Source organism: Bufo bufo, chromosome 2 (genome assembly GCF_905171765.1).
Source record: "Bufo bufo chromosome 2, aBufBuf1.1, whole genome shotgun sequence".
Lineage (NCBI taxonomy): Eukaryota > Metazoa > Chordata > Amphibia > Anura > Bufonidae > Bufo > Bufo bufo.
Genome location: NC_053390.1, coordinates 117,618,271 through 117,641,444, shown reverse-complemented (window position 1 = coordinate 117,641,444; position 23,174 = coordinate 117,618,271). Strand labels below are relative to the sequence as shown.

Sequence of the window (23,174 nt, the reverse complement as noted above, 5' to 3'; positions counted from 1 at the left end):
AAGATCTGCACCTGTTCTGTGCTTAGAGCCGAACCTGGTTTTAGTTCACAATCACTGATGGAAATCACTGACCGAACACTGACAGTGTGAACGAGGCCTTAGGGATAGTTCACACGATCGTATGGCTTTTATAGTTTTTTGCGGTCCGTTTTTTTTACGGATCCGTTTTTGAGTTACGTTGTGTTTCCGTTTCTTTTCCGTATGCCATGTACAGTATACAGTAATTACATAGAAAAAATTGGGCTGGGCATAACATTTTCAATAGATGGTTCAGCAAAAACGGAACGTATGTGGTTTTTTTTTGGGAACACATTGACTTGAATGGAGCCACGCAACGTGATTTGCGGCCAAATATAGGACATGTTCTATCCTTCAACGGAATGGAAATACGGAAACGGAATGCTTACGGAGCACATTCTGTTTTTAATGCGGAACCATTGAAATGAATGGTTCCGTATACGGAAAACAAAAAAACGGCCCGTACACTCGCAAAAAAAACCGATCGTGTGAACGAGGCCTTAGACTGATAAAGGTGCCACAGCAACTCCATTCTCTTAGAAATGGTGGTACGGGAGGTAAACCCTTTCCTATCTCACACCCCTAGAGGATCCAGTGTATGTAGAAGCTGCCCGCATACTTCCATGTGCTGTCACTCGAGCACTCGTATCTGACGAAAGCTATTCCTCCTTCCCCATACACCTAAGTGTGCATGTGTTCTCAATAGGGAGGGTGTAGTGAGCCATTGACAGACCTGTCTGCTGGCATTTTATCATGAGAACAAGAGATTGAGTATTTTGAAATCCAACATGCCAGATCCTTAAAGAAAAAGAAAAAATAATAATAATAATAATCTGCTGTTAGGGGGCACTGGTTTGTCTGTCCGGCCCTGCAGCTGCTTCCACTACGAGTCATAATGCCCTATACAAAGCCAGTAGAATATAATTATGGCTACGTTATTCTCCTTCAGGCGTTAACTCAGGCCTGAGTCTACGGCTACAATATGTGAGGCCGGGGAGGACTCGTGGGTTCACCGTCATGGACCGTTCTGAACACCAGATCAGTCTTTATGGTTCCTTTAAAACCCTTCTAATAATGATTGCGGGTGTCGCCTTCATTCATAGGTAATTATTTTATAAAACCGCTTTATGGAGGAAAGGGAGGAGATGGCGGGGAGCAAGGCAGCACTTTTTTCAGTCTCAAGTTATTAATATAAGCCATCATCAGGTGTAAAAATAGCCGCTGGTGAGGAATATACTTTACATACGTGGCATAGACTCTTATTTATAGTGCATTGGGAGTAAGCGCTCAAGGTTTCTTCTTGTGCAGCAGGCTGCCCTATGCACGGGCACCCAGCAGGGAGCCTATGGGCAGTGGATGCCTCTGTACACCTACCTATATTATGACATCCATTGGCGGTACAGTATGTAACGGGGACTCTCGCCGACAAGTACCTTTAGGATACTGCAGAGAGCAGCTTGAATAGAGCCTTAAAGGAAAACTCAGTTTGAACAAGTTTTGGGCAGCGTGAAAAATATGCAGCAGAAGTCAAGTCGTTTTTATATTGAAGGGGTTTGTCTGGGCGATAGATATTGATGACTTATCCTCAGGATCGGCGGGGGTCTGACACTCTGCACTCCCACCAGTCCGCTGTTTTGGGCAGCAGGGATGCTACAGTGCATGGAGATGAAGCAGCAGGCTGCATTCACTATGTAGTTTCCATTTTAAGAAGAGCTGAGCTGCAGTACCCCAGTATGGCCACTACACGGCGTATGGAGCAGCCTTGCTTCAGGTTCCTTACAATATAGTTTCCCGTGCTGCAGCTGTCTGAAACAGCTGATTGTGGGGGTGCTGAGCATCAGACCTCCCCAATCTGATGCTGATAACCTATCCTGAGCATAGGTCATCAGTATCTATAGCCTAAACAACCCCTTTAAGCCTCTCCACTGTAATTAAAACTTCTGCCACAGCAGATGATTTGCTAAATGTGGATTCCAGACTCCTTGTAAGAAACTCAGGACAGAAGAGAGATGACTGGGTACAGTTGTAGCAGAAATATGGCTCTGTGTGGGGTTTTCAGTCTCTGAATATGGAAGTAATTTCCTGTTCACCAACAGCAAGCAGAGGTATTTTAATGTTCATGTCTTCAAAACTGCCTGTATGTATAGAAATGCCCATGTGGACAAGCTGTGAAAACAAAGAAGTTCCCAGCTCATTCTGTTGGTCAGTGGTGGTGCAAGAGGTTGGGCTCCACCAATCTACCATTGCTGGTCTAATACGAACGTTTTTGGAAATCTGTGTTTTTTCCTTTTAATGCCGCGTTTGCCCTTAACTCTTTATTTCAGAAATTGGAGCAGCTTAACCAGTTTCCAGACTTCAATAATTATTTAATATTTGTTCTCACCAAGCTGAAATCTGAAGGTAAGGTCCTCTCTTATGGCTGAAATGCAGGACTGTGTTCATTGTTTGTTATATCTATAAAAAAAAGTCAAAAATGATCTAGTAATGATCAGTATTTGCATTCGCCAAAGGCCCTTTCAATGAGAAGACTGAGTAAGCCCTGGGCCATCTGATCCTTCCATCCCACACACTGCTATACAAAGAGCTGCTGATGTGCGTATTACCATGAGGGTATGTTCACATGGCAGAAAAATCCGATGTGGGATCTGCAGCTGCCCCTCAGATTTCTGCCTCCTTTTTGCATCTATAGCTTCCACGATGCAGCTCTATGGCCATATGAATGGTATCGCAGATTCCCATTGGACACAATGGAGTGCCGATTTCATACAGTGGATCAAGAGGCGAGATCCACATGAAGTGTCTGCCATGTCGGCATACCCCGATAGTCTCACAGACTAGATTCAGCTCTATTATCCTGGAATCTAAATAAATCTGTCCTCCTTGGCAAAATTTGGGAAAAGTTCAGTTTGAGTAATATTGTTTTTGTATGTGTGATTCTCCATTGCTATGGATCTAAAGCTTCACCTACAGCAGGCATCCTCAAACTGCAAAACTACAACTCCCACAATGCCCTGCTGTAGGCTGTTCGGGCATGCTGGGAGTGGTAGTTTTGCAACAGCTGGAGGGCCGCAGTTTGAGGATGCCTGACCTACAGTAATAAGGCTGACAGTCATTTAATTTGCGATGGCCAGTTTAGTCTGTTTCGTTACTGGTGGGATCATTTGAACGAATCACCTCTTGTGTGTTTGACCAGCCACGTTGCAGCCAATCAAAAATCGTGTTTATTGGCGGCTTAAAGAGGACCTTTCATGGGTCCAGACATTATGAAATAAGGAGCAGGGATCTAAGATCACTTACTAGCTTATCTGTGCGCCGCTCCGTTCCCCCGCTATGCCCCTGTTGAATTCTCCCGCCTGATATGCTAATGAATAGCATCGGTACAGGGAGGAGGAGACTGCCCTGTTTTTCAATGGTCATCTCCTCCCTGGCTGCAGCGCGGTCCAGTCAGAACGGAGAGCGTCACGGCCAGGGAGAAGGTGATTTTATTTATTTTATTTTTTCCCTCCTCCGGGCCGTGATGCTCTCTGCTGTGATTGGACCGCGCTACAGCCAGGGAGAAGAAGACTCCCATTGAGAAACAGGGCAGTCTCCTCCTCCCTGTACCGATGCTATTCATTAGCATATCAGGCGGGAGAATTCAACAGGGGGCACAGCGGGGGAACGGAGCGCCGGACAGACACACTAGTAAGCACTCTTAGATTCCTGCTCTATATAACCTGCTAACCTGCTACTTATTTCATAGTGTCTGGACCCATGAAAGGTCCTCTTTAAAGGCTATGTACACCTTTTTTTATTATTGCATTGTACTTTGAGCTAAACCTCTTCTTTTTTTTTTTTTTTTAATCTTTATGAAAATTTTTGAACCACTGTATTTGTGCAGCCTTGCCTTTCATTAGTAGCAGGATCTGAATATTCACTCTGTTCTGTCAGGCAGATCCGCTGACGGCTCCTGATCTCTGACCTTATCTCACTGATAAGAAATGTGGAAGTGTTTGACCTTTTAGTAAATTAGAGATGAAGTTTATACACAAAGCTACAAAAACAGTTTAACCTTTTGTGACAAAATTGAAAAAAAAAAAGTTTTAGCTCAAAATGAGTAAAATGTAAAAAAAACAAAAATGCCCCTGAAGATGTACACAGCCTTTAACTGTGATTATGGTTCTGATCTCTCCTTGTCTGCCAACCAGTGAATGGTAATGATACATTCGTTCTTATCCACATATAAAACCCTGCAGCATGCATTGACATTCTGTAAACTTCCAGCATCACAATCGCAGTGTGAGTGAATGATGGAATCCTGGTCCAAAGTTTGATCTGTGAAATGGTACATAATTTTGGGCTTTAGGCCGTTCCATGCCTCCGGACCGCAAAAAACTAGACTTTATTCATGTGAACTTTTAAATATAATTTTTTTTTTTTTCATGAGTACTTGAAGAGACATAAAGTACAGAGAGGAGGTGGGGATGTGGTAATGAGCAGCAGCACTTGTGTGCAGTCTCCATTACCAGAGTCTGTCCTGTCTGTCCTCTGTACTTCATGTCTCCTCATGAACTGTTCTACAGTTGCTGTGGTGCCATTACTACACAGCTCCCTCCATTGTGCAGGGCACTGAGTTGACCACTGTCCCCTTCACTTTAGTGGTACCAGTTCTGCAGTAACCAGCTCCATCCACTGCATATTAGTTCTGCAGCGCCCCCCCCCCCCCCCCCCCCCCCCCCCCCCCCCCCCCCCCCCCCCCCCCCCCCCCCCCCCCCCCCCCCCGCTCAGATAGTGATGACCTATCCTTAGGTTAACAATCACTTGTAAAGGAGTGGGTCATCCCTTTAAGACCTATTCAGCATTTGCATTCTGTGCTCTGTATTTTATTTTTTTTATAGTTTTGACATTCTCTATAGGGAATGAAACTCCAAAATAAGTGTTCAGTTTTTTTTTTTTTTGTTTTTTTTAAAACTGCCACAAAGAAAATTACATAAAAATGCTTGCGGAATGGAAAAATTTAGTGGTTTCCATGGCTTTTGTAGTAAACAAAAACCGCAAGCGCAAAATTGTGTGTGTAGTGGTCCTTATGTCTACACTTCAGCTCCGCTCTCCTGTTCATCATTTACTTGCCAAAATAATGATGGAACCCCTGCGGGTTTTTGACAGTGTTCGCCTTGTTCGCTTCCGGATTTGTCTACAAATAATATCCGTTTGCATACGGATTTCCGGTTCCGGCAGGAAATTCCGGCGACGGAACTGCCTGCTGGATCCTCACAATGCAAGGGTGAAAGTACCCTATATGTGTCTATGTACCTCTGGAGTATCTACATATCTTTAGGATTTATTCTCAGGTGGTGCCTCAGCACTTTCCCTATGGAAATGCTTTAACAGGAACAATATCATCTGTCGGAAGGAAAGGAGGGGGGGGAAGAAAGGAAAAAAAAAAAGTTTTTTTTTTTTTATACGGACAGTAGTGAGTTTCTCCTTCAATATACTTAACTTGCCTCGGACACTATCCTTCCCGTGCTGCTATAGTATATAAGACTGCCGATTTGGTCCCCGCTTAGTGTGAAAAAAGTGTTTAACACTCCAGTAAAGTGGTATCGCTCTGGTTAGCGGGCGATGTTTGGCTTGCGGTGAGCCGTGCCCCCTCCATGCGATTGGCCGACCCAGGGGCTTGATCCAAGGTGGGGAGGGGTCTCCTCCTCATAACCTGCACTTCTCAGCGGCCGCGTACGGCCATTCTAGCACAGCTGCCGCCGGCCTCAGAACACGAGGCGGTTGGTGTTTGTTTTTGTGCAGCCCATATTTCTATATGCTCCTGATGATCCCACAGTAGGGTGCAACGCGTAGAGCAGTACTGGGGGTTTAGATGCTAGTTTTTGGGAGATTGATTCGTGCTCATATCTTATATACTGCATGCATCCCGTCACTGCAATGTGGATGCATACCAGGATATGAGCCGATGTTTATTAATCTCCTACAGGACATAGGGCAGAGAATCGCAATTGCAAGGCATCACAGCCAGAATTGTAGCCCAGGTGTCGATGGATTCAGCCGCTTGTGTTTAGCAGTAGTCTCTGACTGCACTTAGCAGGGGGTGTTGACCCTTTGTAGTCTGACAATCACGGTTTGTCATTGTATACAGGGTGGGCCATTTATATGGATACACCTTAATAAAATGGGAATGGTTGGTGATATTAACTTCCTGTTTGTGTCACATTAGCATATGTGAGGGGGGAAACTTTTCAAGATGGGTGGTGACCATGGCGGCCATTTTGAATCCAACTTTTGTTTTTTCAATAGGAAGAGGGTCATGTGACACAAACTTATTGGCAAAAAATTTTTGTGGATTTGGATGGAACCCTTTCTCCTTGGGGAGAGAGTTCCTTAATTGTTGTGAGGAGACTTATAGGCTAGGGCTTGACAAATTTCCTTGGAATCTAGGAGCCAGCTAAAAAAGTTATGAGCTGTGTGTTTTTTTTTGTTTTTTTAAACCTTTTTATAAAGCATTATTTTCATCGACAAAAATAACCTCTTAGATTAGATTATCATATAAAGAAGTCTAGAACCAAACAACATGGGCATTGTTTATCAGTGTACTGTGACGTCACTGTGTGCCGCATCTCTTCAGTGTACTGTGACTGTGTATAATCCCTGCGCTGTGACGTCACTGTGTGTATAATCCCTGCGCTGTGACGTCACTGTGTGTATAATCCCTGCGCTGCGACGTCACTGTGTGTATAATCCCTGCGCTGCGACGTCACTGTGTGTATAATCCCTGCGCTGCGACGTCACTGTGTGTATAATCCCTGCGCTGCGACGTCACTGTGTGTATAATCCCTGCGCTGCGACGTCACTGTGTGTATAATCCCTGCGCTGCAGCTGACAGAACTGAGATCCCTTCCCCAGGATGTTTGGTCCAGGCTCATCTCATAGTTCTTCTCTTGTAAACTTATTTTGTGACTAGATAAAACTGAAGCAGCGCTGGGTTTGAAGAGAAATGTCCCTCGTTGCCGCCTGTATGCGCTGTCACTGCGGGATCACTGCCCTTCTGCTGTCCCGGATTATTTGTCCTGTCCGGGGAATAATGGAGTCAGCGTCTCCGGGGCCGTCCTTGTGCTCCCTCCGCTGTGGACTCGCACTGAGTCCAGGCCGGGATTTGGTTCCAGCTCCTGCCGGATCTACATCCTGTGCTGTGATGGGGCGGGGGTGGGGCTGCGGTCCTGTTTGTTGGAGGGATCTCTGAGTCCTGTGAGTGCGTTAAGCCTCATGCACACGTCTGTGGAACACGGACCGTGTGATACCGGCTTGGATTTCTTCTGAGTGCAGGAGCGCACGGCGTCATTGGTTGCTATGACGCCGTGTGCTTCCTGCTGCTGCCGCAGTAACAGTAATACACTGGTATGATACTCAGAAGAAATCCAGGCCGGTATCACACGGTCCGTGTTCCACGGACGTGTGCATGAGGCTTTACGGTGATGAGACTGCTCCTCTCCGGGAAACGCTGGAAGAGTCTTCGTACAGGAAAACGGAAACCCTGCCGTAGTCACTTGCGCTGCTCCCGGGACATGAGGCGTGCGGTGGAGAGCGCCTAGCGGGCAGGTGAGCGCTGCCACGTACATGTCGTGTGTCACTCCGCGGCCAGCTGACACTGACAGCCAGTGGGGAGAGGGAGTGATGTCACTCAGCTTAACCCGTCATGTGCACCGCTTGTCACATTGTTAGCCTCGTGGTCTTAACCCTCCAGTGGCTGTGCCCAGCTGCTGGTGTGCTGGGCCTATTTTCAAGCAGGGGCAAATAGCCAGGACAAAATTCCTGATTGCCTTGGCGACCTGGCGCCTGGGATTTGTCGAGCCCTGTTATAGGCCATACAGGCTCCTGGGAAATATGGGAAGAAAGGGATGAAAATGAGCTCTTAAGCACCAGATGATAGGCAGCTATCCTATGTCAATGTTCTACCCTTTAAACATGCCATGAGACATGACTCGTATATTAAATAAGCCAGCACCTCATCTGCAGACAGCTGTTTCGGGACCTATAAATCAATGTTCGACCCTTTAAATATTTCCCTGAAATTCCCTAAAACAGCTGTCTGCAGATGAGGTGCTGACTTATTTAATATTATAAGTCATTTCTCAAGGCCTGTTTAAAGGGGTAGAACACTGACTTATAGGATAGCTGCCTTACATCTGGTGGCATCAGAGGCAGAACTTAAGAGCTCATTTGCATCCTTTTTGTTCCCTTTTTTGTGGATAGCACACTGCACCCTTTTTTTTTTTTTTTCAGATCCCTATGGCTTTTCTGCAAGTTATAGAACATGTCCATATTTTGCAAATCTGTTTGCAGTGTGTATGAAGCCTTATACAAAGGTGTAAGATGCATTACTGCAGGTTTAGGGCTCATGCACACAAAGGTATTTTCTTTCCGTGTCCTTTCCGTCTTTATTGTGGAACATATGCAGAACAATTCATTCCAATGGGTCTGCAAAAAAATCTGTTAATCCGTGTGCGTTCCGTTTCTGTATTTCCGTTCCGCAAAAGGATAGAACATGTCCTATTATTGTCCGCATTACAGACAAGGATGGGACTGTTCTGTTAAGGGCCAGCTGTTCCGTTCTGCAAAATACGGAATGCACACGATCATCACCCGTATTTTCTGCAGACGGCATAATGCATACGGTCGTGTGCATGAGCCCTTACATAGAGCGGACCTTAGTAGAGATGTTGTAGATGCTGTTTGGTTTGGAGCCTCTGCAGGAGCTCTGCCAAAAGCTGCTCGTGACCAGCTGTAGCAGCCTCTGTGTATTGCTATACAGCAGGTCCATGCAGGAACCACATTTAATGCCAAGAGGATCAGGGAGGCGTTTTGCCAAGGCTTGGGAGTGTGTACTCCCTAATCTTTTACCCAACTCTGCTTGTTTGACTTGGTGTAAAAACCTGAATCCAGCAATGTCTGTGATCCTCACTGTAGATGCAGGGTTATCAGTGGAGCTATGATCTGCCCCACACAATAGGCAGATTTGGGTTTCTCTCTTTCTGTGACGTTCTTCAGCCTTTGTAGACTGAAGAATAAAAGCTGTAGACTGAAGAATAAAAATTATTTTTTGGAATGCCCTCTGTAGGGTTAGTGTGTTGCCATAAAGGTTCCCTTTGATTTACTGATGTGTATTTTACGTGCGTGCGCCAGGTTTGAAAAGCAATATAAAGCCTCATGCACTCGACTGTGCCCGTATTGCGGCCCGCAAACCACAAAATACTGCCATATTCTATGTGCCTGGAGGCTTAGGAAGATGGTGGTGTGATAGACGAGCTCCGCTGCCTCGTTATAGCCCAGGGATTGCGTCTCACGGGGAAGAAACTACCCCCCCCCCCACAAAGCTAAAGAACACTCCAGGAACCGGACTGAGGCGCAGGAAGATCGACACTTACCTGCAACGAGGTACCGTCGCTCCGTCTCCTAACTGCGGCATCTCACTGCCGGCGGCCATTACCAGCGCAGAGCCACGTACGCAGCCTCTGCAACGAGATTTTGTGCAGAGCACTTCCCGCCAAGCGGCCCCACTGCTCCTCTCCCCCGTCGCAGTGGAATTTATCCCCAGAGCCCTCACCCATCACATAGTGGACACTATAAAGGGGACATTAAAGCCTAAACCAGCGGCCAAAGGCATGGGGCAAGCAAACACGCTATCACAGCGTCTGCGTGACTGGAATGATCCCCCTGGGGACCCCACAGAGCTGTCACAGCCCTCAGAAATGGATGGGGAAACCATAAATTGGGAGCAATTATCAGATCAAGTGGATGATGGGAAGGAAGGGGTGCCGCAATCCTCCATTATGCTTCATCAAGCTCTACAACTCCTCGCTAAAGAAGACTTTAAGGCCTTAATTGCAGAAGTGAGAAGCTCTTGTAAATAAGAAATATCCTCTGTACGCCAAGATTTCAAACATGTCAGCCCGCATCAATTCTATTGAAAATGAGCATGATGAGATATAGCGCTCATCTACAATTTGTTATAACCCGTGATACTATATATTTTCTTCTTGTGTCTTGTCCTGTCTTTAGGCTCCATTCACACGTCCGCAATGTGTTTTGCGGAGACACGGATCCGCAAAACACGGAAAGCGGCAATGTGTGTTCCGCATTTTGCGGACCGCACATTGCCAACATAATAGAATATGCCTGTTCTTGTCCGCAATTGCGGACAAGAATAGGACATGTTCTATTTTTTTGCGGAACGGAAGCACGGATGCGGAAGTGCGGATCCGCAAATGTGGATGCGGACAGCACATTCCGTCCCCATAGAGAATGAATGGGTCCGCACCCTTTCCGCAAAATTGCGGAAAGGATGCGGACCCATTTTGCGGACGTGTGAATGGAGCCTTAGTCTCTTATTTTTCTTAGTGCTTTTTGTATACGCTTGTTATCTACTAATTTCCATTTGTGGCCTAAGCAATACGTTCTCCTAGAATAACATGCCCGTTAGAACGATATTGGTAACATACTGGTTATCAAAATGGATCTCTTACCTTTACATTTTTAGGCCCCATTCACACGTCCGCAATTTCGTTCCGCATTTCCGTTCCCGAATAAAATAAAACATGTCCTATTCTTGTCCGCAATTGCGGACAAGAATAGGCATATTCTATTAGTGCCGGTGATGTGCGGTCCGCAAAATGCGGAACGCACATTGCCGTGTCCATGTTTTGTGCATCCGCAAAACACGTTACGGATGTGTGAATGGACCCTATTATAGGTTTCTTTCAACACTATTGTGATTGCATATGTTTGTGGCCCAATGTTCTTCCCTAGAATGTATTTGTTCAACATTCTTGTTCTCATACAAAAATGACAATACTTTTGTATGCTTATTTTTTGCATTAATAAAAAGACAATTATATAAAAAAAGAAATGACTATTGTCTGCAATATGAATAAGAATAGGACATATTAATTTTCAGAACGGGCACATGGATGTGCAAAGGTTTTTTATTTTTTGCAGACCCATAGAAATTAATGGCTGTGTGCAAAACGCAAAAAATGTGGATCAGACACGGATAAAAAATACTCGTGCGCATAAAGCCTTAAAGGGAGTCTCTCCAATACGCTGCTTACGTAATGCTGTAGCACAAATAAAGATGATTTTATTTGTACCTTTTTGTTCTTTTCTTTTGATGTTCGTAAAAACAGCACAAACGTGGTTTTAATGATATGCAAATGAGGGCTCGCAAGTGCCTAGGGGCGACGTTCGGGCAGGAAGTGCCCAGGCGCCTCTGCCTTCTGTGTGCATCGTCCATGTTGCGGCATATGACAGTAGGTTAATATGTCCACATGCGGATCTGGTTCACAGTCCACAGTCGTGTCAAAATAGTGTGTGCCCTGCGTTTCGCTTGCCAGTCTTGGAAAAGGGCCACTGAAGTAAAATGTACCAAATTAAGGGCTCTTTCACACTTGCATTGTTCTTTTCCGGCATAGAGTTCCGTCGTCGGGGCTCTATGCCGGAAGAATACTGATCAGGATTATCCCCATGCATTCTGAATGGTGAGAAATCCGTTCAGGATGTCTTCAGCTCCGGACCGGAACGTTTTTTGGCCGGAGAAAATACTGCAGCATGCTGCGCTTTCTGCTCAGGCCAAAAATCCTGAACACTTGCCACAAGGCCGGATCCGGAATTAATACCCATTGAAAGGCATTAATCCGGATCCGGCCTTAAGCTAAACGTCGTTTCGGCGCATTACCGGATCCGACGTTTAGCTTTTTCTGAATGGTTACCATGGCTGCAAGGACTCTAAAGTCCTGTTTGCCATGGTAAAGTGTAGTGGGGAGCGGGGGAGCAGTATACTTACCGTCCGTGCGGCTCCCGGGGCGCTTCAGAGTGACGTCAGGGCGCCCCCAAGCGCATGGATGACGTTATCGCATGGATCATGTCATCCATGCGCATGGTGCGCTCTGACGTCATTCTGGAGCGCCCCGGGAGCCGCACGGACTGGAAGTATACTGCTCCCCGCTACTACTACGGCAACCAGGACTTTAATAGCGTCCTGGGTGCCATAGTAACACTGAACGCATTTTGAAGACGGATCAGTCTTCAAATGCTTTCAGTTCACTTGCGGTGTTACGGAACCGACGGGCACCTCCGGCAAATGGAGTACACGCCGGATCCGGACAACGCAAGTGTGAAAGAGGCCTAAGAGGCGCAGTAAGAGGTACATTTTATGTAGATCAGAGGTTACATGTGTTCATGTATGGTGAGATCAGGGCAGAGATGTGAGGAGGGGATGGATTGTGGATGGCATTGTATGTTGAACAGAATTCGAGTGCCATTGAGGAGCTGGTGGTGATCTCTTTGTAGGACAGGACATAAAGGTTATCCACAAGTAGTGGACATGCGAGACTAGAGAAGGCATGGAGCCATCTACTGTGGTTGATATGCCTGGTTTAACACACACTCTGCAGCAGATTTCATCACGAGCAACTGCCTTTTTGCACCATGGAATCAGTAGCCTTTCATTGACTTCAATGGAAAAAATATCACCATTTGACATGGTGTTTTTCTTCCACCTCTAAATTGAGATCCGCTTCTGATGTGGCATGTTTCTTAGAAGCGGATTGTTAGTGGATTTTGTATTAGTCAATGGGGAAGCAGGAAAAACACTAGCAGTTCTAGAAGCGTTGCTTCCCCCCCACCCCCACCACTAGAAATGCTGCTGGATAAGAAAAATGCTGGCAAAACCTTTTGCTTTCTCTAACTGCTGCACCTTCTGCACTTTGATTGGCAGGGCCAGCAATGATGATGTTTTCACTGCCTGGTCCTGTTAAAGTGCAGAGAGAGAGAGCAGAGCCTCTAGGTGTAATGGCAACGCCCCCCCTATAGTAAAACATTACTTTTCTCAGCAATGCCGGCACATATGAACATGGGACCAACACAGAGACCTTCAGCTGCCAAGTGCACATGTAACAGGTCAGCCTTTAAAGGGGCATGATGTTTAGAGTCTATCATAGGCGGACTGGCCATAGACCCTGCAGGGAAATTTCCCGATGGGTATATGCCCAGAAGGCCGCCCAAGCCCCCCTCTTGACCGCCAGTCAGGTACATATAGATCTGAGGCTCTCAGCATTCATTAATGTAGGAGCAACTGCACTTATTCAGGTCTCTCCTGAATTCAACTGTATTGCTGTACTCAGGATGCTAATTTATTTTCATATTGTGGTGCAGACTGCAGTATTTTGTGCTGCACTGTGGTATCTGGTTCTACTGGGGCGGTATTTTGTGCTGCACTGTGCTATTTGGTTCTGCTGGGGCGGTATTTTGTGCTGCACTGTGGTATCTGGTTCTGCTGGGGCAGTATTTTGTGCTGCACTGTGGTATTTGGTTCTGCTGGGGCGGTATTTTGTGCTGCACTGGTATTTGGTTCTGCTGGGGCGGTATTTTGTGCTGCACTGGTATTTGGTTCTGCTGGGCCGGTATTTTGTGCTGCAGTACAGTGTTGCTGTCCCTGCTACTTCTGTTTGTCCCGCCTTCTGCCTTGGCCATTAATACATTTGTTTTTGGGAGGTCATTTGGGTTGTACTTGGCAGAAAATCTGATGAGAAAGGTGTTCAAAAATCTCCCTTTGACCGAGAAGAGTTTTTCATATAACTATAAAAAAAGATTCACCGTTTGTGACAGCAAGGGTAAGATTGGTGACAAAAGAAGCTGTAATTGAAAAGATCTGTAGAATCTGAGATGAGAGCTGCAAGCCTACTCAGGTAGGCGGCTAGGAAAACACTATCTGCCTCATAGATCTCACCTTTTTTCTTCCTCTCTCTACTTGGAATATTATATAGGAGAACTATTTTAGTCAATGATTTTTTTTTTTTTTTTTTTTTTTTTGGGCCATTGTCTCATGTAGGGGCTCATATTTTGCGGAATGAGACAACTGTTTGGTACTATTTTGGCGTACATACAACTTTTTTTGATCACTTTATTACCTTTTTTGGGAAGTAAGGTGGGCTAAATTTAAATTTCAAAGTATTTTTTATGGCGTTCACGGATGTGGTAATGTAACATGACAATGTTTTATAGATCGAGTCGTTACGGACGCGTGATATATAACGTGTTGGGATTTTTTTCATTTTTAATCGGGGATACATTTTTTTTTTTTTTTTTACCCAGACCCACTTGGTTCTTGAAGATCCAGTGGGTCTGATGTCTGTATAATACAGTACAGTACACTATATAGTGTACTGCACTGTATTTCACTCACACTTTGAACATATTTCTGCCTTTAGGCACAGATCGTTCAGCACCATGGACAACAGCATGGCTCCCTCCCTCTGTGACCCCATCCTGTCAGAGGCTGCAAAGGCTCTTTACCTCTTCCATACAGCGGGGTCCCTACGGACCGTGGCATGAAGGGGTTAAAACGGCTGACATCTGTGCAGATGTCAGCCGTTTAAATCAGAGTGTCAGCAATGAGCTGAAACTTTGATTCAACTGCTCGGTCATCCTGAGAATAAGCGGGCGGAAGATCGCACACCCGCCCCCCCACACTGCCTTGCCGCAGTGGCCTTATGCCCATCTCATGCATGCTTAAACTCCTTCACTGTATTTGCAGCTACCACTTCTGCAGGAAGGCTATTCCATGCATCCACTACTCAGTAAAGTAATACTTCCTGATATTACTTTTAAACCTTTGCCCCTCTAATTTAAAACTATATCCTCTTGTAGCAGTTTTTCTTCTTTTAAATATTCTCTCCTCTTGAATGTAGCCAAATGCCAGGTCCTTAACCTTGGCCTGAAAAACTCAGAGCTTAATTCAATTAAAGCTAACTTCCCCTTTAAATGGAACTCTGATTATATCACATACTTAGGAATTAAATTAACTACATCATCTACCGACCTCCTACCAGTAAACCTAAAAAATCTAAAAGAGAAAATTAAAAATTGTATATACAAAATTAAAAATCAAGAAATTTCATGGATGGGAAGGATATCAGCCATAAAAATGTTCATCATTTCACAAATCCTCTACTTATTTCATATTCTTCCAATTTCTATACCCATAAAACACTTGAAAGAAATCCAAAGAATACTACTTAAATACATATGGCAGGATAAAAAAACCGAGAGTCCAAGCAGATATACTTTATTTACCTATTCCAAAAGGGGGGTTAGGGTGTCCATCAGTTATTAAATATTATAGGGCTTGCATTTTTGAACAACTGAGATTTTTATGGTTAAACCACTCGAACAAACATTGGATCGCAATTGAGAACTATATAATGGAGATAAAGGACCCTAAGGTACTTTTCTACTCTTGTTCTCTACAGAAAAATATTCCCACACCAAAAACCCCACCTACAATACAAGCCGCACTTGAACTCTGGAATCTGTTGACGACCAAATTAAAGCTTATCAATATCTCCTCTTCTGAAATCCCTCTGGAGGTAATGGGGAAATGCATCTCAGATCTATATATCCATAATTGGGGCGATTTAATGATTTGAATAATTGGGAGACTTTTTCACCAATGATGCCCTAAATCCATTTACGGAATTAACCCTGAAATTTAAAGTTCCTCACAGAGATTTCTTTAAATACTTACAAATTAGACATTTTTTATCCGGGATAAGTTTACCTACGTCTATTAACACCCCACAACTGACGAGATTGTTACGAAACCCATTGACTAATCTCAAAGGCCTATCTCTCAGCTATAATTTAATGACGGAGGGATCGGAATCACCATTAACCCCATTGCTAAGTAAATGGGAATCAGCATTATAAACATGAATATCTCCTTAGAACAATGGGAATCTGCATTCTCTATCATGTGTGCATCCTCTAAATGTGTCAACCATTTTGAAAATTCCAGGAAAATTCTCTACAGATGGTATTATACCCCTCATAGATTATCTAAAATGTACCCCTCATCTACCCAGGTCTGCTGGAGATGTTCATTGGCAGAAGCTGATATGAAACACATATGGTGGGAATGTAGGGAAATTAGACCCGTCTGGAACTCAATTAACATGATCTTAACACAGATATGCAATACCCCAATCTCACTGTCAATGGCTCAGTCTACTCTTTATTAATTTAGATTCCTTCCCCATACCCTTTCGAACAGTTATAATTCATATGATTATAGCAACCAGAATGAAAATTGCTCAATACTGGAAAAACCCAAACCCTCCCCCATTAATGGAACTAGTTAACGCTGTTAACAATAACTGTTTTTACGAAATGATTAACGCTTCAATTTCCAATAAACTAGCCAAATTTAGAGCTACGTGGCATTACTGGCTTTATTCACGATTTAACAGAGTCTCAATGTATGATGTAAAGAAGACCTTACCAATCCTTGTCACTCTCCCTCTTTTTATTTAACGTTTTATCTTTTATTTAAAATTCCCCCTTTATTTTCCTTGATATTACTAAATTGTAATGTTACTATTTTATTTTTTATTTTTTTGCCCTGTATCCCTATGTTGAGGGAATACAAGGTCCATGCAGGTTACATTAATGTTTGAAAACAAGATATACAATGTATCTTTCTGCATGTAATACTCTATTTCTTTATTGAAAACAATAAAACATATGTTTAAAAAAAATATATATTCTCTCCTCTTTTACCTTAATTCCCTTTATGTATTTAAAAGTTTCTATCATAACCCTCTGTCTCGTCTTCTTCCAAGCTATACATGTTAAAGGGGTTGTACCAGGATTATATATATATATATATAATATATATATAATATATATATATATATATATATATAAATATAATAATTATACACTCACCTAAAGAATTATTAGGAACACCTGTTCTATTTCTCACTAATGCAATTATCTAGTCAACCAATCACATGGCAGTTGCTCCAATGCATTTAGGGGGGTGCTCCTGGTCAAGACAATCTCCTGAACTCCAAACTGAATGTCAGAATGGGAAAGAAAGGTGATTGAAGCAATTTTGAGCGTGGCATGGTTGTTGGTGCCAGACGGGCCGGTCTGAGTATTTCACAATCTGCTCAGTTATTGGGATTTTCATGCACAACCATTTCTAGGGTTTACAAAGAATGGTGTGAAAAGGGAAAAACATCCAGTATGTGGCAGTCCTGTGGGCAAAAATGCCTTGTGGATGCTAGAGGTCAGAGGAGAATGGGCCGACTGATTCAAGCTCATAGAAGAGCAACTATGACTGAAATAACCACTGGTTACAACCGAGGTATGCAGCAAAGCATTTGTGAAGCCACAACACGCACAACCTTGAGGCGGATGGGCTACAACAGCAGAAGACCCCACCGGGTACCACTCATCTCACCTACAAATGGGAAAGAGGCTACAATTTGCACGAGCTCACCAAAATTGGACTCTTGTAGACTGGAAAAATGTTGCCTGGTCTGATGAGTCTCGATTTCTGTTGAGATTTTCAAATGGTAGAGTCCGAATTTGGCATAAACAGAATGAGAACATGTATCCATCCTCTGATGGCTACTTCCAGCAGGATAATGCACCATGTCCCAAAGCTCAAATCATTTCAAATTGGTTTCTTGAACATGACAATGAGTTCACTGTACTAAAATGGCCCCCACAGTCACCAGATCTCAACCCAATAGAGCATCTTTGGGATGTGGTGGAACGGGAGCTTCGTGCCCTGGATGTGCATCCCTCAAATCTCCAACTGCAAGATGCTATCCTATCAATATGGGCCAACATTTCTAAGGAATGCTATCAGCACCTTGTTGAATCAATGCCATGTAGAATGAAGGCAAAAGGGGGTCCAACACCGTATTAGTATGGTGTTCCTAATAATTCTTTAGGTGAGTGTATATATAATATATATTTTTTTTAAAGAGTACTCACTATTAAGAGCTGATTAAAGTTTCCCCAATATGTTTTTATGCATTTTCACCACTTCTACAGGACTCAACGGTTCCACCACGCATTGTTATACATCTAGGTTCATCTTTGCCTATCTCCTGTCGCACTGCCCTGTGGATCCCAGCGCAGCGCGGCATCACATTGTTACAGCTGACTATCATCTCTCCCGTAAACTCCGCCGCTCATTAATATTCCGCCTCTTCATTCATTAGAAAGTGCCATGCCCCGTTGACGTCACCCGCAGGGGCATGGCTTAGGCTACTTTCACACTAGCGTTCGGGTGTCCGCTCGTGCGCACCGTTTGACGGGGCTCCGAGCGGCCCCGAACGCATCCGTCTGGCCCCAATGCTTTCCCAGTGGAGGCGGATCCAACTGAGAATGCATCCGCCTGCCAGCGCTCAGACCTCCGCTCCGCTCAGTGAGCGGACACCTGACGCTGCCTTGCAGCGTTCGGGTGTCCGCCTGGCCGTGCGGAGGCGAGCGGATCCGTCAGACATTATAATGGAAGTCAATGGGGGCGGATCCGCTTGAAGATGACACTATATGGCTCAATCTTCATGCGGATCCGTTCCCCATTGACTTTCAATGTAAAGTTCTGAACGGATCCGCTCAGACAACTTTCACACTTAGAAAATTTTCTAAGTTTAATGCAGACGCATCCGTTCTGAACGGATGCGAACGTCTGCATTATCGGAGCGGATCCGTCTGATGAAACATCAGACGGATCCGCTCCGAACGCTAGTGTGAAAGTAGCCTTAGCACGATGTCTTCCAGCCAAGTCACTGCCCCTTCTTGCGATCTGCATGATTACTGAGACTGATGGTGAGTCACTGGGCCGGAGGGGGTGTGGCTTAGTGCAAGGTCTACCAGCCTAGTTACCACCCCTCCCTGCGATCTGAATAATTACTGAGGCTGTTGGTGACATCACCGGGCTCCCTGCGAAGCGGAAGAAGAGGCTCCGCTCTGCAGCAAGGGACTCAGTACGTCACTGTCTATGAGAAAATAGGCACTTCCGGCTGAGAATTTGCGATATGAAAACGGGGCATCAGACATTTGTGGTAAAGGTACGACAGGCATGTGTGTAATATGTCACTGTTGTACACTTAGAACAATGTCCCCAATCCCGGACAACCCCTTTAAAATCCTTTAATCTTTCCTGGTAAGTTTTTATCCTGCAATCCATGTACTAGTTTAGTAGCTCTTCTCTGAACTCACTCCAAAGTATCAATATCCTTCTGGAGATATGGTCTCCAGTACTGAGCACAATACTCCAAATGAGGTCTCACTAGTGCTCTGTAGAGCGGCATGAGCACCTCCCTCATTCTACTGCTAATGCCTCTCCCTATACACCCAAGCATTCTGCTAGCGATTTCCTGCTGCTCCTATGACATTGTCTGCCTACATTTAAGTCTTCTGAAATACTGACCCCTAAATCCCTTTCCTCAGATACTGAGGTTAGGACTGGATCACTGATTTTATATTCTGCTCTGGGTTTTACGCCAGATTTTTGACCATCCTCTAGTTTTCCTAAATCCTTTTCCATTTGGTGTATCCCTCCAGGAACATCAACCCTGTTACAAATCTTTGTGTCATCAGCAAAAAGACACACCTTACCATCGAGGCCTTCTGCAATTTCGGCTGATAAAGATATTAAACAATATGGGGTCCAGAACAGATCCCTGAGGTACCCCACTGGAAACAAGACCTTTGGTCTGAATATACTCCATTTTGGAGTTTCTCGGCAATATAAGAAAATGAAATACTTAAATATTACTTTATAAGGCTACATGCACACGACCGTATGTGTTTTGCGGTCCGCAAAAAAAAAACCTGACATCCGTATGCCCATCCGTTTTTATTTTATTTTTTTTACATTTTTTTGCGGATCATATTGTAACAATGCCTTTAAAACGGACAAGAAAGGACCATGTTCTCTTTATTTATTTATTTATTTTTCTCGGGAACTACAGAACAGACATACTGATGCGGACAGCACAAATGAAATGAATGGGTCCGCATCCTATCCGCAAAAAAAACTAAACGATAACAAAATACGTTCGTGTGCATGTAGCCTAATAAATGTTTCCAAATACCTGAGGGGTTAACACTGCCGCTGATCGCAGCTCCCCTGTCAGAGACGGGGTTGCAGACTATGCGATGACCTTATAGGGTCCCGGACTTTAAATATTAGGCTACACAGAAGCGGCGCCCAAAGATGTCCCAGCACTTACTATTATTCCTGGGTGCCGCTCCGTTCGCCAGGCTGTGCACCTGTGCCCCATTACCGTCTCCTGCAGTCCTGCTCCATATGCTAATTACTATCGGAGCAATGGGGAGGAGACATCAGCTTCTACTTCTCCCTGGCTGAAGCACTGTCAATCGCAAGCGTAGCGAGAAGGAACCCCACTAGAGAAGCTGATGTCCTCCTCCCTATTGCTCCGATAGTAATTGGCATATGGAGCAGGAGACCGTAAGGGGCAAAGCGGATTGGACGAACGGAAGAGGCGCCCAGGAATAATAGTAAGTGCTTGGGATATCCCCGGGCGCCGCACTGTGTAGCCTAATCATGAAGTCTGGACCCAGGAAAAGCCCTATCATTGGTGGCGCAGTGCACCTTCCCCTCCTCCCCTCCTCCTCTCCTCTCTCCGTTCCTTGGCAGCAGCACAGGGGGAGGGAGAGGACTGCTTCCCCTTCTCCCCGTGCTGCTGAGGGGAACAGAGCGCGCTGACAGCAGCGCGCTCATGTTCTGTGATACTCGACTGCGCAGTAGCGCAGGCCAGTATAAAAAAATGGAAATCCGGTATCGTATTGCTACCGGGACAAAAGTATCGATTGGTATCGAAATTTTGATACCCGTAACAACCCATTATACAAGTGCTGCTGCTCATTACCCCCACCCTCCTCTGTACTTCATGTCTCCTCATAATTTAGATTCCATAGAGCAGAGTGGAGGATGAGGCAGCTCTTTAGCTCAGTGTTGTAGAAGTAACTTGTTACTCCTGTGTGATTAGGACGGCGGCTATTTTATTTCTCCTAGTTCTTGCTCCGTAGACAAAATGAGCTATTATAACTAATGAAAGGTATTTGGGAATATATTTATTATAAAGTAATATTTAAGTATTTTTATTTTCTTAATTCCCGGAGAACCCCTTTAAGCTATGGAGGGAAAAATTTGGCACGATGGTACCACTGTGAAGCTTAGGCATGAATAATCATGACAGAAACCATTTGTAATTGCTTTGGGAATACATTGAGTATCTGCACCCCATGGTGTGTATGTTGTGTGACATGTGGGAGGCCTGGCAGTCTTTTTTGGCAGGCTAACCTGTTGCTGTCTGGCCAGTATTATATCCACATGCTAGACCAGAGAAATACTGGGCAGTTGTCTTGTGTAGAGCCCGTTCACACTGTACCACTCAGGAGACTGGGTTACAAAGGCTCTATAAGCAGCCGTGTGGTCGCTGAACATCTGAGAGAAGAACCCTGCTGCTGCATTTAGGAAAACCGCTCTTTAGTGTTGCAGGTTGTCCGACGTGCCTGATTTCTCTCACTGACCACTGAGAAATCAGTCTGTGTTATGGGATTGGTAGTGGGGAGTGTGTAGGCGTTCTTTTCTTACAGATATCTGACCAATTTCCTTCCAATCGGGCCCAGTACCCTTCTAACTAGGTCTGTGTCCATGGCCAATCGATCTGATTTAAATCTCTCCTCTGCCCGACGGTGGTTATAGGTTGGCATGTAAATGGCAACTTGTGGCTACCTGCATACGGGTGCGGGTTTTAAAACTGAAAATCCGCTTGGCGTTTCGTGCGGATTTCTGTTTCCACACCAAAAACCGCATGTGTTACTTGCAGTTTTTGGTGTGGATTTGATGCAGATTTTCTGCAGGTCACACCTGTCCATTGAAAAGTGTACATAAAAGTTGTCTAATCTCATACACTTTGCTGTATTACGCAGTATTTTTTTATATATTTTTTTTTGCACAAAAAGTTTGAAACATGCAGGAAGCCTAAAGTAGTTTTCCAGGATTGGGTCCCTTTTTAAAGGGAACATGTCACCTGGATTTTGGGTATAGAGCTTAGGACATGGGCTGCTAGATGGCCGCTAGCACATCCGCAATACCCAGTCCCCATAGCTCTGTGTGCTTTTTAGTGTGTGTGAAAAAAACGATTTGCAAATTAACCTGAGATGAGTCCTGTATGTGAGATGAGTCTTGGACAGGACTCATCTCAGGTTCATTTGCATATGGATCAAATCGTTTTTTGACACACTAAAAGCACACAGAGCTATGGGGACCGGGTATTGCAGATGTGCTAGCGGCCATCTAGCTGCCCATGTCCTCAGCTCTATACACAAAATCCCGGTGACAGGTTCCCTTTAATTAGCTACTGAAGAATGTGGTACCCAATGAAATAAAAATTGCACTCGCCTGTCCCTGGCTCTTTATCTTCCGTTTCCATGCTTGGGTTTTCCAGTCATTGTATGTATGGTGTCATGTGTGTCACGGCAGCCAATGACTGGTCATAGCAGTGACGCGTCACTTGCTGCTTGGGCTCACGACAATACTCAGGCCAGTCATTGGTTGCAGCGGCGTGGGTCACCTTGTCCATATCCTGGCCAAACTAAAGTAATCCAGCCAAGGGCGCCTATAGGTTGCCCAGTTGGAGCCACGGTGCAGGTAAGCCCTTCATTAGGTGCCACATGCTATGCGAGGTAAATAAATACTAACCTAACAAAACATCTGTAGTGGTGTAAGTGGGCACCTCTGACCTATTTCATTATCTGTACGGGCAGTCTCAAAGAAGTGAGTGGAGCAGTGGTCACACATACTTACCACTGCGCCATTCGTTCACCCTTGTTTTTTGCGGGACAAGTTGCAATTTCTAGTGCCACCATTTTATATTGCATAATATTTAGTGGGGAGCTGGAAAACCATTCCAAAGGGGCTGACGCAATTGCGCACCAGTTTTGTGAGTTTATTATTTTTTTACGCTATTCACTATGGGGTAAAACTGACATGTTAATTTTAGTCTCGGGACGATTACAGCGATACCACATATGTCTAGTTTTTCTTGTGTAGTTGTGTATGGAGCTGTGTGAGGGCTCATTCTTTTTGCAGGATGATCTGTACTGTTCACTGATATCATTTTAAGGTGTGTGCGACTTATACTGATAAGTTGTTAATATAAGGAGACTGGAAAACCCCTTAAAAGGTCATTATAGAATGCTTCTTTTAGTTACTTAAAGGGGTATTTCCATCTCAGGCAATGGGGGCATGCCCCCACTGTCTGATAGGTCCGGTTCCTATAGGT

The 23,174-nt window shown here is 44.7% G+C and overlaps 1 protein-coding gene across 1 annotated transcript in view; it reads left to right on the top strand.

The window, feature by feature from the left end:
- The window catches only part of TNPO1 (transportin 1), a 72,665-nt gene that overhangs the window by 5,679 nt on the left and 43,812 nt on the right, over nt 1–23,174 (top strand). Inside the window, exon 2 of the mRNA XM_040421468.1 lies at nt 2,343–2,418. Coding sequence (XP_040277402.1) covers nt 2,343–2,418 — 76 coding nt within the window. The remainder of the gene's footprint in view (nt 1–2,342; nt 2,419–23,174) is intronic.